We start from the raw sequence: 15,658 nt of genomic DNA, 5'->3' as shown, positions 1-15,658 counted from the left end.
TGTTTTTTTTTCTCTTTTGGGGAAGGTCTCGTCTTAATCTGGTGAGCAGCTGTTGATAGTATGCCGCTGCTGACAGTCCCCATGCGTATGGCGAAAATATATGGGTTTTTCTTGTTTGTTTAGAATAGAAAAAAAGGTAAGAATAGGAAAAAAAAATTGAAAATAGAAGATCATCCAAACTCTTAAAAAAAAACCTCAAAATGCACCCTCTGCCAATCAATCGTACGCAGAACTCTGCTTTAACCTTTCTTTTAGATTTCACGACCTAGCTCTAGGCCTTGCCTGATAATAGTAATGAAATAGCCTACTAGACTTAGGTTTATCGCGTAGCCTGTTTATCAGGCCTTGCTACCGGGGGCTGGTCCTTATGAGATTCGATCTACGACCTTCAGAATATTGGACCTAACGACGCTGTTTAGCTCATGATCAAGGACTTTAGGAGCTTTTGAGAGTTAGAGTTGTTGAGCAACAGTTACTTACTTATCGGGCGCTACAACTGCTTCGCGATCTTGGCCTGCTGCCTTCAATCTTCGATACCGTTCACGGTCCAGCGCATTCGTCTGCCAATCCATTATCCCGGCTGTTCTGGCGAACGCAGCAACGCCACTACTCCATCTCAATTTGGACTCACTATGCCGTCTTTATCCGTGTGGCCGATCTAAAACGGACCTTACCGGCTGAGTTGTCCGGTATCATTCTGCTGACATGATCAGACCACCGGAACTTCTTCCAGCTTCTTCTTGTCAAAAACCCGAACACACTGGGGTGAATCAAGCCCCTTGGGGGATGAAAGCACCTAAGCAGACGAGGCCCTTCAAGGAATTTGGGTACTTCTAAATTGTCCAAGCTCCCAGGATTGACCCTCCCGAGCAGTTCACAGGAAGATATCCCTTAGGGCCACATGAAACCTCGAACTCCCCAGCATATGTTTAGAATGCTTATACTATAATATTATTAAAACACAGTATTTTAATACGAAAGTTAAAACGTAAATGTCAACCAACTTATCTAATCAGTACACTTAGGACACTTAGCACGTGACGTCGTGCTCAAAACGATAGTGCCAAGATCCTTATTAATAAACTTTGTGTGATAATTACTTGGTTCGATTTACGTGACAGATTACTAATCGAACCCCTTTTGCTACCTACAAGACATGGTATGCGGCAGAAGTCTTCTACTAAACCACTCACGATCGACTGTCGTCATCACAAAATCGTTAATGTTTCTGCCGGACACCGTAACGCTATCACTCCATATCATTTTGGGCCTGATCTTTCCAACTAGACCTTAGACTCTCTCTCTCTCTTCTCGGCCTAACGACCTTTTACTCGTAGGTCATGGCAGCCATTTCTGGCTTACTAGACTTAAAGATACCACTAAGTTGGATAGGCAGTCATCAATATAGGGGAACGGTTCGGATGGGATTTGAACCACGGTCCTACCTTATGAAGCCCGGCGCCGTTGTCGCCTGTATAAACAAGTAGACCCGAAACTTAGTATCTTTAAAAAAAATTACTCAAGGTTGTCCGGCACCATTCTTATGACATACCTGTACTGCTGGAGCTCAAGTCAGCACAATGGCAAAGTCATACAGCTCGTCATCGTATCAGCTTCTTCAATGTACTTCCACACACACACACACGCAGGAAAAAATCCTGCCGAGTATATCCTCGAAGGCGTTCACGCTCCATCGCCGTCTTCTGCCAATCCATTATCCCGGCCATTCTAGCGGACGCATCAACGCCATCGCTCCATCTCAATTTGAGCCTACCACGCCCCCTCAGTCCATGTTGACAACCTAAAAGGACTTTACGAGCTGAGTTGTCCGGTCATGAGAATGAGACATGATCAGCCCACCGGAGCTTGGCAGGTCTAATTCGCAGCATTGCCCTGCATGTTACTGTGGTACCAACTGGTCAACTATAGCTCTCATAGTGACTTGCGATCGTGAGTAAAGCACCAGGATAACTGCTGTCATCACATTACTTTAAACCGTATCAACAAAAAAAAAGCTAGATTACGCTTATCAAGCGATCGATGACCCCGTACTTCTTAATTACCTTATATTTCACTCCGTATTCCGCACACACTGGACGTGCGCTCGTTCGTGCGGTGTATACCACGAACAGTCAATCGGATTGCCCTGCATTACCAGACGCGATACATTAGCTGACGTACCGTTCACATCGAATTCGGCAATGCGGTTAGCTGTGGCATCGATCTGGACCGACTGTACCGGTATGGACGGCAAGTTTAACGCTGTTAGATTGTTATGGTCTAGATCAATGATTTGTAGATTTGCAGGAAAGCGTTCGGTGGTCATCGTTACCGATGTTAGGCTATTGTATGAGAGCGTTAAACTAATAAGGCTGTCCATGCCCGCTAGGGCTTCGATGGTAAAGTTGTTCAACTCATTTTTAACTGCCGTTATGACCGTTAGGTTCGTAAAGTGATTCATACAGTTTGGAAACATTGCCAGGCGGTTACTGCTGATCCAAAGTATGGATAGAAGCGGCAGATGCCAATCGCAGAAGCTTAGATGACTTAGCCGGTTGCTGTTTAGGTCAAGCTTGTACAGCGCTTGGTGAACCATTGGACCGGTAACCGATGTTAGCCTATTGCTGGCAAGATACAGATGTTCCAGCCTGACGAAGCTGCGAAACAGTGTCAGGTCGATCGTAACTATCCGATTCCGTGACAGCAACAGCGAGGTAAGGGAATCGTACACGCTGCATTGCCTGGTGGCACTATTGACAACGTACCGTATTTCGTTCTCCTTCAAAATGAGCAAATCCAAGCGCCCGTTATCGCACACAGCGGCCAAATCTAGTTCGCGCAATTTGCACTTCCATATTTTTAACAGCGCTAATGATCGGGCCTGCTTCACGGTGCGCGGAACATGCACTAGATCGCATTGTGTAATTACCAGCTGTCTAATGGTGCTGCTCGGCTCGATATCCATCCGGCTCAGGCTGGATGAATCGACCGACAGGCACCGAAGCGACCGCGGTACACTGATCCAGCTGATGCTGGCCGATTCTTTGATGTGTAAGCAACTGATCTGGTTGGGGACTTTCTGCAGCACCGAACGGTCCATGTGCTCCATCGGGATGTGTTTGAGCACCAGTTTACCGGGAAAGTTCGCAATGTACTGAAACGCGAAACTATCTTCGGGCGCCAGGTGTTCAATTTCACACAATACCTCCGTACAATACATTTTCATCGTGTCGATTCGATGTCCGGCATTCAACAGCATCAGCCACCTGCACGTAGAACGTTTGGTAATAATTTCACTTTAATTAATGATCCCTTTTTTAAGCGAGCACAGCAACACAATTCTCCTGGGAAGGGGGAATTCATATAACCCTACCATATCATCCAACGGCCCATGCCAGACGTCCGTTACAGTAGCGTTCCAATGTGTTACTGCCTACGTTCCTACTGATTACTACACTGTCACATTTTTGTGTCGATTTTTTTGTGCCTCGCTTTCTTTTTGCGATAATCAAGCCTTAATTTTCTCGATTTCGAAAATAAAGTTAGAATCAAAGCCCCAAACGAGCGGGTAAAGCATAAAGCGATAATAATAAGCGCGAGCTGCTTTCTTTCGGTGCGTTAGCTGGTGCTGCGGTGGTTGGTTTAGAATGCCATTAGCTGAAAATATGCGAAGCAACATTAAGTGCGGTTTTGTTTAGTTGATTTGTGCAGAATTTTTCCAGCACAATAGATGGTTTCACAGGTCGAACATCGAGCACGCGAAAAAATGCATTGCAACAGTCATACGCCTAAAGGTATGCAATCATTTGTATTAACTCACTTTTGTTTAAAGCCAGTTCAGATTGGGTTTGAAAGGGGAACCAGCGTCAGTATGCTTAGAAGGTACTGCGTCTTCCTCTGGCAAGAAGATGCAGATGCCATCTATCGAACCCAGGAAAAGCCTCCTATTACTTAGCAACCTGAGGTCGGACTTTAATCAGAAAACAAAACCTTGTTGTAATGTTTTAATGAATTATTTTCTCACATTTATTTCCAACTATTTAAGGCGCAGCAGTGAAGTCCGAGTTGGCCTCTATGAAGTCCAGGAAGAACGACACACGGGCGTACACCGACGGCATACCGATGGCGCAACCGGCAGCAGATCCGAACGACACCACACCAATCTGGAGGCTTCCACCGTCCTGAACGGCCAGCGGACCACCGGAGTCACCGTTGCAGGCCGAGCGACCACCCTCACCATTCATGCACACGTTCTGGGGCTCGATCAGCACAGCGTTCCAGCTGGCAATACAGTCAGCGTTGGTCATGACCGGATTGCTGGTGAACATCACGACATTCGAGGTGGCCTGGCTAGCATCCGACGTACGTCCGAATCCGGACACGGTTCCGGTGAAGCCTCCGAACTGGCGCGAGTCCGAGCGAGCTGGCAGACGAACCGGCTGAACACGGTCGTTGAAGACGATCGGGGAGTTCAGACGAACAACAGCGACGTCATTGCGGATGTTGGTCGGAGTGTATCCCGGGTGGGCAATGATTCCGGCGGTCGAGAAAGCAATGCGCTGCTGGGATGGCTCCACAACGCTACGATCATGGGCACCGATGATGGCAGTACCTCCAAGAGCCGGAGTCGAAACACCGGTGATGACACAATGTGCAGCAGTCAGGATGTAGTTGTTGGTGAGGACCGAACCTCCGCACAGACCAGTACCGCCGGCAAAGTTACTCAGCAGAGCGATCTGGTACGGGAACTGACCGGGCTTCGCCTCCTGGCCGTTGACGATACGGTGCGACGGTCTGGCATAGCGGTAGATCTGCATCTCCGCCGGCAGACGGGCCCAATAGTGATCGAACTCCTCGATCGGTCGAACCTTCGACCAATCGATGTCGATGTTGGCGCTGACCGCCGCAAACAGGGCAACAAGAAGCACGAACGATTTCATCCTGACAACTGTGAGTGAAGCCATCGATGCAGAGGTTCGTTCTTTTATAGGCACTCGAGGAAGTAGCGTGATGGATTAGAAATATTTTGCCTGTTCATCAGTATTTGCAATGTTTGGCATATATCTATCTGCTGGGTAATTCCCGACGGGCTTCATCGCACTGGTACGCATTACGAGCCAAAATCCACTTTCCGATAACGTCACGAAAAAGGTAAGCTGGAAATACCGACGGCAGGTAAGTGCCGGGTGTTTAAGGATAAGCTTAAATTAGATTTAAACTATTATATACGCTCTGTGGAGATGGTGTGATGATTGGGAGTGTATAAAGTCATAGATTCGAGTCACAACACACACTTAATGGAAGCGCGGACGTAAGCTGTTGTGTCCTTCTTGGAGAGACATCGTCGCCATCAATGTACGCCAGTTAAGATGAGCTATTTTTCCGACCCGTTTCTGCATTATAACACAGTTCGTATTACTTTCCGTCCAAGCATTCCCCTGGGCATGCATGTCTCAGCTATTTAGAAGTATTCTTCCGGAACAATCAAGCAGTCCATTAAGAATTCACCGACATAGAGGTGTATCTGTACAAGTCTGTGAGGCATGCGCATCACAGGTCTGGGTTCTGACGTACAGATGGCGCTGTTGTATTATGATGACAAATTTCACCAAAACTTCAGACTTCGTAGTCACAAGAGTCTAACCCGATGAAATGCATTCCCTGAAACTGCCAACTCCATCACAGTTCAGCTAGACAAAAAAGGGATAAGACAGTAGGACTGAACGACGAGCTATTTGACGAGTCCGAGTTGAGGACATATTTCAACACACCATGTCCATGTTTGTCAATCACAGACCACGACCAACTGGAGGTAGATCGCGCTAAAGAATTTCTCATTTAGACGCATGTCTATTTAATACAACCAAAAGCGAGTTTAGGCGATAGAACTTAAAGTACTTGAAGAAGCCATCAGTAGCATTAGTGGGACATCTATAATCATCATCAGTATAATAGAAGTGTCAGAAAAAAGTACAACTTTTGTTAGGTTCTCTCTCTCTCTCTCTCTCCCTCTTTCTCTCTCTCTCTCTCATTTATAACTTCCTCAACATACATTATGCTTAGCTGCATAATCCCGTACCGCGCATGAGGGAATCCTTCGGAGCAGATTTGTTGAGACTGGTTCTTTCATGTGGACCCGAAAGGTTCGTAATATAAGAGCTCAAGGCAAATAATTTCCAATACACAATGTTTTTGCATACATTATATCCAGTGCTTATATTTGCAACATCTTAAGGGGCAGCAGTGAAGTCCGAGTTGGCCTCGATCCAGTCCAGGAAGAACGACACACGGGCGTACACCGACGGCATACCGACGGCACAACCAGCAGCAGATCCGAACGACACAATACCGATCTGGAGGCTTCCACCTTCCTGAACGGCCAGCGGGCCACCGGAGTCACCGTTGCACGACGAGCGACCACCGGCCGCGCTCAGGCACACATTCTGGGGCTCGATCAGCACAGCGTTCCAGCTGGCAATACAGTCAGCGTTGGTCATGACCGGGTTGGTGGTGTACATCACGACATTCGAGGTGGCCTGGCTAGCATCGGACGTACGACCGAATCCGGACACGGTTCCGGTGAAGCCTCCGAACTGGCGCGAGTCCGAGCGAGCTGGCAGACGGATAGGCTGAACACGGTCGTTGAAGACGATCGGGGAGTTCAGACGCACCACGGCAATATCGTTACGGATGTTGGTCGGAGTGTATCCCGGGTGGGCAATGATTCCGGCGGTCGAGAAAGCAATGCGCTGCTGGGATGGCTCCACAACGGCACGGTTGTGAGCACCGATGATGGCAGTACCTCCAAGAGCCGGAGTCGAAACACCGGTGATGACACAATGGGCAGCAGTCAGGATGTAGTTGTTGGTGAGGACCGAACCTCCGCACAGACCAGTACCGCCGGCAAAGTTACTCAGCAGAGCGATCTGGTACGGGAACTGACCGGGCGTAGCCTCCTGGCCGTTGACGATGCGGTGGGAAGGAAGCAACTGGCGGTACTTCTGCATCGCCGCCGGCAGACGGGCCCAGTAGTGATCGAACTCCTCGATCGGCCGAACCTTCGACCAGTCGATGTCGATGTTGGCGCTGACCGCCGCAAACAGGGCAACTAGAAGCACGAACGATTTCATCCTGGCAAACACTGACTGAACGCATCGGTAAAGAAACGACGCTTTTATAGGTCGTCGCCACGGAAAAGAATCCCTCCAGATTAGAAACCCTTTCTGTCCATAACACGCAGTGTATCAAAAAGAGTTTTCTTCTGGGAAATTCCGTTTACCTGTGGGTAACGCTACTCATCGTTACGCACAGCCATCATTTTCTGATAAGGGAGGGAAAAAATTGACCTGGAAATACCGCCAGTTGTTGATACTGGCGCTGTGAGTAATCGCGATCATTTTAGAGAAGATAAAAATAGATTAAAACTGTTATACACTTGCTCGATGATTGTTGCAAGCAAGAGGTACGTGTCCTACGGAAGCAACTTACCGACGCGTAAACATTTGATATAAATAGCAGCAGCTGTTACATCAGCTAGCGATGGTAGCCCTGTCGCACCTATCAAGCTTGTAGGGCCAATCGAGCCACGTTTTGTTGCAGGCTTATCACTCACCAACTTTAACATCGCTCAGCGCTCTATCAGGTGAAGAATAAGCCTTATGGATGCTATTTTTAACGTTTTAGTCCACATCAAGACTAACACACCAACAAGGACTGCAGTCCCGGACAAGTTAGGAATTTTCTACTTAGAGATCAAACGATTAAGTGTACTGTCATTGTTCAACAAGTCGTCGCCATCATCGTCCTTACTACAATCCACTTATCCACTCAAGTTATAACGGCTGTAACGCTTTGTAACGCCTTTCAACACTGTTATCTGCTCATTTTTGTTCGTGTACCTTTCAGTGTGAACATGTGTTTGTAAACGCGTAAGCTTAAGCGTAGGTATGTCTTGTTTCAATGCATGATAGAACTCTGGGTCTGTCTGTTACTACCACGCCCACTACATTCAGATGGAAAACTTAATCATACCACCTCCTCCACCACGATTAGCCATCTTTTTAACCGAGCGATTGTGCTACTGAGATCGATAGACGTGCGGTATAGCTGTTCATGTTTTTCCAGCTCAATTAATAGAACATCGGACCGCATGGTTTTCTGCACAGTTCTGTCATTTATTTTTTCAACAATACTTAAAGTATAATGATAATAAGTCGATAATTTGTCAATACGGCGTCAAGCCGTCCAACTAGAAATATAAATAAATAATAAGTCGATAATAGTTTTTGCCAAAAAATAGTTCCATAATTTATGCACCACATTCAATGCCATTTAAAAACTCCCAACACCCTGAAGATAATGTAACAAGGAGTCAGATGACAAAGAAATTGATATCAAAAAGATTGACCACTCAGTGAGATCAGCTCTCATCACCGGTAGTAATGCTATTACATTAGGTGTCTGAAAAGTTTCCAAACCATTGTGACACGTTTTTGTGAGATCACTACTGTCTTTCTTCCTTGATAAATCAACTATAATACACAGTGAAATTTTTGTTTCAAAAAAAAAATTTTTTGTCTATATTGTTCACATCTTAAGGGGCAGCAGTGAAGTCCGAGTTGGCCTCGATCCAGTCCAGGAAGAACGACACACGGGCGTACACCGACGGCATACCGATCGAGCAACCGGCAGCAGATCCGAACGACACAACACCGATCTGGAGGCTTCCACCGTCCTGGACGGCCAGCGGACCACCGGAGTCACCGTTGCACGACGAGCGACCACCATCTCCGCTCAGGCACACGTTCTGGGGCTGGATCAGGGCAGTGTTCCAGCGAGCGATACAGTCAGCGTTGGTCATGACCGGGTTGCTGGTGAACATCACGACGTTCGAAGTAGAACCGGTATCGGTGGTACGACCGAATCCGGACACGGTTCCGGTGAATCCTCCGAACTGACGAGAGTCCGAGCGAGCTGGCAGACGGATAGGCTGAACACGATCGTTGAAGACGATAGGGGAGTTCAGACGCACCACGGCAATATCGTTACGGATGTTGGTCGGATTGTATCCCGGGTGGGCAATGATTCCGGCGGTCGAGAAAGAAATGCGCTGCTGGGATGGCTCCACAACGACACGGTTGTGAGCACCGATGATGGCAGTACCTCCAAGAGCCGGAGTCGAAACACCGGTGATGACACAATGGGCAGCAGTCAGGATGTAGTTGTTGGTGAGGACCGAACCTCCGCACAGACCAGTACCGCCGGCAAAGTTACTCAACAGAGCGATCTGGTACGGGAACTGACCGGGCGTCGCCTCCTGGCCGTTGACAATACGATGCGACGGAAGCATGTTACGGTAGATCTGCAGCTCCGCCGGCAGACGGGCCCAGTAGTGATCGAACTCCTCGATCGGTCGAACCTTCGACCAGTCGATGTCGATGTTGGCGCTGACCGCCGCAAACAGGGCAACAAGAAGCACGACCGATTTCATCCTGACAGCTTTACTTTCGACTAACGCACTCTTGCGCACCCTTTTATACCAGCCTACGGAATCGTCTTATCGATCGCCAGATAATCCTGCCCTGTGCATATCTGTCGATGGAACTGGCGGGCTGGATTAGGCAGGCGATATTCATCATGTTAAACCACTTTCCAGCACATGATAAGTTATTATCATGAAATAGGATGGGAAAAAACATACTGACGCAACGATGACTTGAACTTGGTCGGAGAATAATAACGCACACGCAATGATGCTTACTAAGCTGCGTATTGAGTGAATCCAGTATCGATATAGTGCTCGAATTTTCAAGACAAACGAAACTTATTTTCTTTTTTTTACTGCTACTACTACTACTACTGGAAATGGTCTGTGCTGCTGTAAAAGTAATCTCCATCAGCATTGTACTCAACAATGATCATATGAAGCTACAAGTTCCAAAAGCTCCCTAACGTCGCTCTTTTGCCAATTTCGGCGTTTATCGATCGCTGCTGGATGCTGGTAAGATGCCTTTGCCTGTAGCTTATATGGAGAGTGTCATGGAAAAGGAATTGTAAACTCTCTTAAAAAGATGATTGCGACAAGAATTTTCCATTCTCTTCTATGCAGCAGATAAGCAGCATCAAAGTGCTTGGAACTTTTAAAGAGCTTCTAAGCAGCTTCTTTAATGTGTTACAGAAATTGATAAAATTCATTAGAAAAAAAAACAGGAGCGATAGATGAACGAAGCAAAATAGTACAATTTCAAGGTGTTTCACGTGTGTTTTAGATGTTGTTTAGCCATCCATCTTCCGCTAGACCCTTTCCATGGTAAGGATATTCACGGCATTAGCTAAAGCACTTTTCGGGAATTTCACACGCTCGATCATCTGTTTCCCACCACACAGACGAGAAATCCAATGCTCCACTTAATTTATCACCCCATCCGTTCGACCATTTATTATCGGGCCCGTTTATTTGGGCTTTAATCTAGGTTTAATCTTCCCCACCAAATATCATGCTTACTCATCAGCCCCGGTATTGATAGCCGGTATTTTCCGTATCAGTTTTCCCAAGCATTATCAGAAAATTTTAAGTTTGAACGTAGCACAGTCCTACCGACTAAATCAGTTTGGAAATACCCAGCGGGGAGATGTTTTGAAGCAGCTCTTATCTAACCTGAAAGGTTTATTATCTATCGCTGCACTTCTTGGGGTACCTATAAAAGCGAAGCCGCTGCTTCGTTGCCTTCACTCAGTGTTTGCCAGGATGAAATCGTTCGTGTTTCTAGTTACCCTGTTTGCGGCGGTCAGTGCCAACATCGACATCGACTGGTCGAAGGTTCGACCGATCGAGGAGTTCGATCACTACTGGGCCCGTCTGCCGGCGGAGCTGCAGATCTACCGTAATATGCTTCCGTCGCATCGTATTGTCAACGGCCAGGAGGCTACGCCCGGTCAGTTCCCGTACCAGATCGCTCTGTTGAGTAACTTTGCCGGCGGTACTGGTCTGTGCGGAGGTTCGGTCCTCACCAACAACTACATCCTGACTGCTGCCCATTGTGTCATCACCGGTGTTTCGACTCCGGCTCTTGGAGGTACTGCCATCATCGGTGCTCACAACCGTGTCGTTGTGGAGCCATCCCAGCAGCGCATTTCTTTCTCGACCGCCGGAATCATTGCCCACCCGGGATACAATCCGACCAACATTCGTAACGATATTGCCGTGGTGCGTCTGAACTCCCCTATCGTCTTCAACGATCGTGTTCAGCCTATCCGTCTGCCAGCTCGCTCGGACTCTCGTCAGTTCGGAGGATTCACCGGAACCGTGTCCGGATTCGGTCGTACCACCGATACCGGTTCTACTTCGAACGTCGTGATGTTCACCAGCAACCCGGTCATGACCAACGCTGACTGTATCGCTCGCTGGAACACTGCCCTGATTCAGCCCCAGAACGTGTGCCTGAGCGGAGATGGTGGTCGCTCGTCGTGCAACGGTGACTCCGGTGGCCCGCTCGCCGTCCAGGACGGTGGAAGCCTCCAGATTGGTGTTGTGTCGTTCGGATCTGCTGCCGGTTGCTCGATCGGTATGCCGTCGGTGTACGCCCGTGTGTCGTTCTTCCTGGACTGGATCGAGGCCAACTCGGACTTCACTGCTGCCCCTTAAGATATTTCAAATATAAGCAAAAATCTCTCTAAAAACAGTGCAATTTCTTATATTTATTTAGAGCATAAGTGGAACGTTTAATTATAACGAGCTTATGATTCAAAAGTTGTATCGTTACTTCAATCAACTGCTCCATTACAACTTTGAAACCCCTGCATATAAGAATTGATTTGCACATTGCATAACTTTGGGCGTAAGCGGTTGATTTGCTGTCCAGACTGTTATAAACCATTACCAATTATGTTTCGATAAGCCTGTGATACTGATAAAGGTATGTGCTAAGTAAACTCATCTGATGTACACCTAGCACGTCATCCTAGATGTACATACGTCCGATGTCGTTCATCCTACCTGCAATGCCAAGAAATTGGGAAGATTGAGTGGATATCGAATTCCAGCTGCTATAAAACGTTCATCAACGCGAAGAGTTCGTTTCTCGCCTCCGTCCACTGTTTCAACAAAGGTTCGTTTGAGCATTTTATCGTAAATTCGATTTAAGAATTTCAATTTAAAGATAAAAAGTAGAAGGTGGAACTTTTAGATAGTTACTTTATTATTCAATGCATGTGCATGGTACTTGGTGTATTTTTAATGCTGAGTTCCGCAATTTCATAATATTTTAACACATTTGCTATATGTTTTCTATATGAAATATTTCAAACTTGACAATTTTGCATGACGTAGAAACAGTTCGAGAGAAATGCCACTTGATACTGTCTGACAGGAGGTACACGCAAAAGAGAAAGGAATAATAATTTTATCATAAAACCATAAACCGCTGCTAGATTTTTTTTGTTTATTTATAAGATTTGAACGGCCTGGCCTTATTGCTACCAACCAATTGATGTCACATTTATTCTATTGATTAATTTTTTCTTAAATAACAATCCTACAAGCAATAGATGACATAAAATACTTAACAAAAAGGAATTAGAAAAAACTCCTGTTTGCGATGTCAAAATTTTCCATTTCAAATTGAAACCGCTGAAAAGTTTCACATTCGCGCGTGTGTTCATGCCACGAATGAACCGTACCGCGTGCCCGGATAAACCGAACCCCAGCACAACGTTGCTAGGGTACACCACCACCACCACACCACACCGATTACGCATCTATCTGTCATACGTTTCAACACAACCGCTGCGACGACTGGTGCTGTTGTTCTGTCGCGCTGTTTAAGTTACTAAATAAAAGTGAACAGGAACGGTTTAGTGGCCGGAGCCGTGCTGCACAGTTGACACAACTTTTACAGATTGTAACGCTATACATAGTACCCACAAGATGGCAATGGCACTGTCCCAGGTAAGTGCGCACGGAACGGGTTAATAGTGGTGCTGCTGCTGCTGCTGCTCCACGTACTAGTTTTCGCATACGTACGGCCTTCCTTCACAAACCCGCTTTCGCGACCTTTGATCACCGCGAGCGATATAGTGGCGAAATTCAGACGTGCGGCTCGCGGTGGACTTTGGAATGGCAGGCCGCGCACCACGCGCCCTGCTGGCGCGTCCCATCCATCTCTTTCATCTCATAATCGCGAGTCATCATTGTTGGTGCAGCGCGAACCTCTTATCGGAAATACGGTTCCGGGCCAAAGGTTTCTCTGGATGGAATGGGATTGGATGGGTCGGGAAGCAAACCCCTTTCTTCGGCCACCTTGGCGAAAGGTGTAAGTGGGTTAAAGTGAGGCTTTGGAAATTAAAATTTAAGCCCGTTTATAGGATGAACGAGCTGGTTAAGGGATTTTACGCTAAGCCAGCATTGATGTGCTTGAACATTTTGATAAAAACCGGTTAAACGGCTAGTCTTATCTATCAGCAGGGGTCTGTGGTCTGTAGTCTTGTGACCAACAAGGTACGCTTCCTTCCCGTCGTACTGTAGATAGGGAGCCGCCAACGTATAAGAAACGTACGAAAACGTTGATAAGGAAAAATAAGCCGCACTGTACCGAAGTAGGTGGACCTGCTTCCGTCCACGGCACCAAGTGTGCCAATTCTTTCGAGTTTGCAAAATCAAAACAAATGCGCTTCATGTTTTTGTTTACCCTTTTGCCGAAGCGAAACCCCAACCACCGTTGATTCTCCTATCAAGATGTGTCTAACGAAACGGGCATCCTTTCCATTTTGTTGCAGTTTATGAAGTTGGCCGTCCGTCCGGCATGCCGTGCGCTGTCCTCGAAGGGTGCCCCCGAGCTAGACATCTCCCCGACCGGACCGTCCTTTGCGCTGAGCGACGAACAGCGCGAAATTGTCGATCTGACGAAGAAGTTTGTCCGGGAGGAGATCATTCCGGTGGCGGCGCATCATGACAAGACCGGCGAATACCCGTGGGCCATTATCAAGAAGGCGTGGGAGCTTGGGCTAACCAACAGCCACATCCCGGCCGAAATTGGTAAGGGTTTTGTTCGTCGTGACCTACTTCGAAGACTCAAAAACCTGTTGCTTTTCTCATCCTTTCAGGCGGAACGGAAATGTCTATCGTGACGAGCTGCCTGGTTGCGGAACAGTTTGCGTACGGTTGTACCGGCATCATGACCGCAATCGAGGCTAGCGGTTTGGGGGTAGGTTTTCTTTATGTCTTTGTCCATGTGAGAGTTGCTTCTCATTATCTTTTTTTAAATTTTAGCAAACACCCGTCATCATTGCCGGCAACAAGGAGCAGCAGAAAAAATACCTCGGACGTCTGCTGGAGGAACCGCTGGTCGCCGCCTACTGCGTAACGGAACCGGGTGCCGGATCGGACGTGAATGGCGTTAAAACGCGTGCCGAAAAGAAGGGCGACGAGTACATCCTGAACGGACAGAAGATGTGGATCACGAACGGTGGCGTCGCGAACTGGTATTTCGTGCTGGCCCGTACCAATCCCGACCCCAAATGCCCGGCCTCGAAAGCTTTCACCGGATTCATTGTCGAACGGGACACACCTGGACTGACGCCGGGCCGCAAAGAGCAGAACATGGGCCAGCGTGCATCGGATACGCGTGGCATCACGTTCGAGGATGTGCGCGTACCGAAGGAGAACGTGCTCGTAGGGGAAGGAGCCGGTTTTAAGATTGCGATGGGAACGTTCGACAAGACGCGCCCTCCAGTGGCGGCCGGTGCCGTCGGTTTGGCCCAGCGTTGCCTGGACGAGGCGCTCAAGTATGCGCTCGAGCGCAAAACGTTCGGTGTGCCGATTGCTGCCCATCAGGCCGTCTCCTTCATGCTGGCCGATATGGCGATCGGCGTCGAGACGGCACGACTCATCACGATGAAGTCCGCCTGGGAGGTCGATCAGGGACGCCGGAATAGTTATTACGCGTCGATTGCGAAGTGCTATGCGTCGGATATTGCGAACAAGATCGCAACCGACGCGGTACAGGTGTTCGGTGGCAATGGGTTCAACAGCGAGTACCCGGTCGAGAAGCTGATGCGCGATGCGAAGATTTACCAGATCTACGAAGGTACGTCGCAGATCCAGCGGTTGATCATTTCGCGCAACATGATTGAAGCTGCCAAGCAGCAGGCGTAAGGCCAGGGTGGAGGACGGTTCGTATAACTTACCTTTGTTAACCCGTGTGCTACTCCCGTGGGGCTCGACCGATAATCCGTTCTGTCGTAACAAGTACGTGCATTATTTGTTTTATTTTTATCGTTTTGTTTCCGTTTTCCGCCGTAAAACATTATACAATACATCACTGCAAAAGTTTTGCCAACATATAGACTGGGTGTAATAAAATTTATATTTTCTTAAGAAAAAAGTGAAGCAAAGTGGTAGAATTTTCGCGCCAAGTGAGAAAAGAAATGGATTATTTTAAAGGAAACTTTATACTAAAACTCAGCTTGGGTCATGAACCGGGAAGGAAAAGTATAAAAATATACATCGTGTCCGATGGACTTCCCACCGTGCAGACTTTGTTCGATGCACAGTGGTCGAGGACAATGGACATTTTTTTACATGTAAGATCTTCCAGTTAAAGGCCGGTTCTTCTCAAGGCTGTAGTACCACAGGTAAGCTAAGAAGAAGTAGATGAATTGA

The 15,658-nt window shown here is 47.6% G+C and overlaps 5 protein-coding genes across 5 annotated transcripts; 2 read left to right on the top strand and 3 right to left on the bottom strand.

Moving 5' to 3' along the window:
• Positions 1 to 4,040: 4,040 nt before the first annotated feature.
• LOC118516371 (brachyurin-like) lies at positions 4,041 to 5,067 on the bottom strand. The gene has a single exon (XM_036062224.1). It carries the CDS (start codon positions 4,962 to 4,964, stop codon positions 4,041 to 4,043), a length of 924 nt encoding a protein of 307 aa, XP_035918117.1. The 5' UTR covers positions 4,965 to 5,067.
• A 1,122-nt stretch (positions 5,068 to 6,189) lies between these two features.
• On the bottom strand, positions 6,190 to 7,170 carry LOC118516372 (brachyurin-like). Its single transcript, XM_036062225.1, has one exon. The coding sequence runs from the start codon at positions 7,128 to 7,130 to the stop codon at positions 6,231 to 6,233; it is 900 nt and encodes a 299-aa protein (XP_035918118.1). The 5' UTR covers positions 7,131 to 7,170; the 3' UTR covers positions 6,190 to 6,230.
• A 1,379-nt stretch (positions 7,171 to 8,549) lies between these two features.
• On the bottom strand, positions 8,550 to 9,519 carry LOC118516374 (brachyurin-like). The gene has a single exon (XM_036062227.1). It carries the CDS (start codon positions 9,488 to 9,490, stop codon positions 8,594 to 8,596), a length of 897 nt encoding a protein of 298 aa, XP_035918120.1. The 5' UTR covers positions 9,491 to 9,519; the 3' UTR covers positions 8,550 to 8,593.
• A 1,213-nt stretch (positions 9,520 to 10,732) lies between these two features.
• LOC118516373 (brachyurin-like) lies at positions 10,733 to 11,681 on the top strand. The gene has a single exon (XM_036062226.1). It carries the CDS (start codon positions 10,748 to 10,750, stop codon positions 11,642 to 11,644), a length of 897 nt encoding a protein of 298 aa, XP_035918119.1. The 5' UTR covers positions 10,733 to 10,747; the 3' UTR covers positions 11,645 to 11,681.
• A 1,060-nt stretch (positions 11,682 to 12,741) lies between these two features.
• Positions 12,742 to 15,382, top strand: LOC118516367 (probable medium-chain specific acyl-CoA dehydrogenase, mitochondrial). Its single transcript, XM_036062220.1, has 4 exons — positions 12,742 to 12,946; positions 13,774 to 14,032; positions 14,101 to 14,201; positions 14,267 to 15,382. Exons 1-4 carry the CDS (start codon positions 12,926 to 12,928, stop codon positions 15,149 to 15,151), a joined length of 1,266 nt encoding a protein of 421 aa, XP_035918113.1. The 5' UTR covers positions 12,742 to 12,925; the 3' UTR covers positions 15,152 to 15,382.
• The last annotated feature ends 276 nt before the right edge of the window (positions 15,383 to 15,658 follow it).

Source organism: Anopheles stephensi, unplaced genomic scaffold (assembly GCF_013141755.1).
Source record: "Anopheles stephensi strain Indian unplaced genomic scaffold, UCI_ANSTEP_V1.0 ucontig283, whole genome shotgun sequence".
Lineage (NCBI taxonomy): Eukaryota > Metazoa > Arthropoda > Insecta > Diptera > Culicidae > Anopheles > Anopheles stephensi.
The sequence above is the reverse complement of the archived record's forward strand: the minus strand, read 5'-3'. Positions and strand labels throughout refer to the sequence as shown.

Coding starts and splice junctions, on each gene's coding strand:
- LOC118516374 (XM_036062227.1), bottom strand. CDS start 9,490: ATGAAATCGGTCGTGCTTCTTGTTGCCCTGTTTGCGGCGGTCAGCGCC.
- LOC118516371 (XM_036062224.1), bottom strand. CDS start 4,964: ATGGCTTCACTCACAGTTGTCAGGATGAAATCGTTCGTGCTTCTTGTT.
- LOC118516373 (XM_036062226.1), top strand. CDS start 10,748: ATGAAATCGTTCGTGTTTCTAGTTACCCTGTTTGCGGCGGTCAGTGCC.
- LOC118516367 (XM_036062220.1), top strand. CDS start 12,926: ATGGCAATGGCACTGTCCCAG. Junction 12,947..13,773: donor TGGCAATGGCACTGTCCCAG/GTAAGTGCGCAC, acceptor ATTTTGTTGCAG/TTTATGAAGTTGGCCGTCCG. Junction 14,202..14,266: donor TCGAGGCTAGCGGTTTGGGG/GTAGGTTTTCTT, acceptor TTTAAATTTTAG/CAAACACCCGTCATCATTGC.
- LOC118516372 (XM_036062225.1), bottom strand. CDS start 7,130: ATGAAATCGTTCGTGCTTCTAGTTGCCCTGTTTGCGGCGGTCAGCGCC.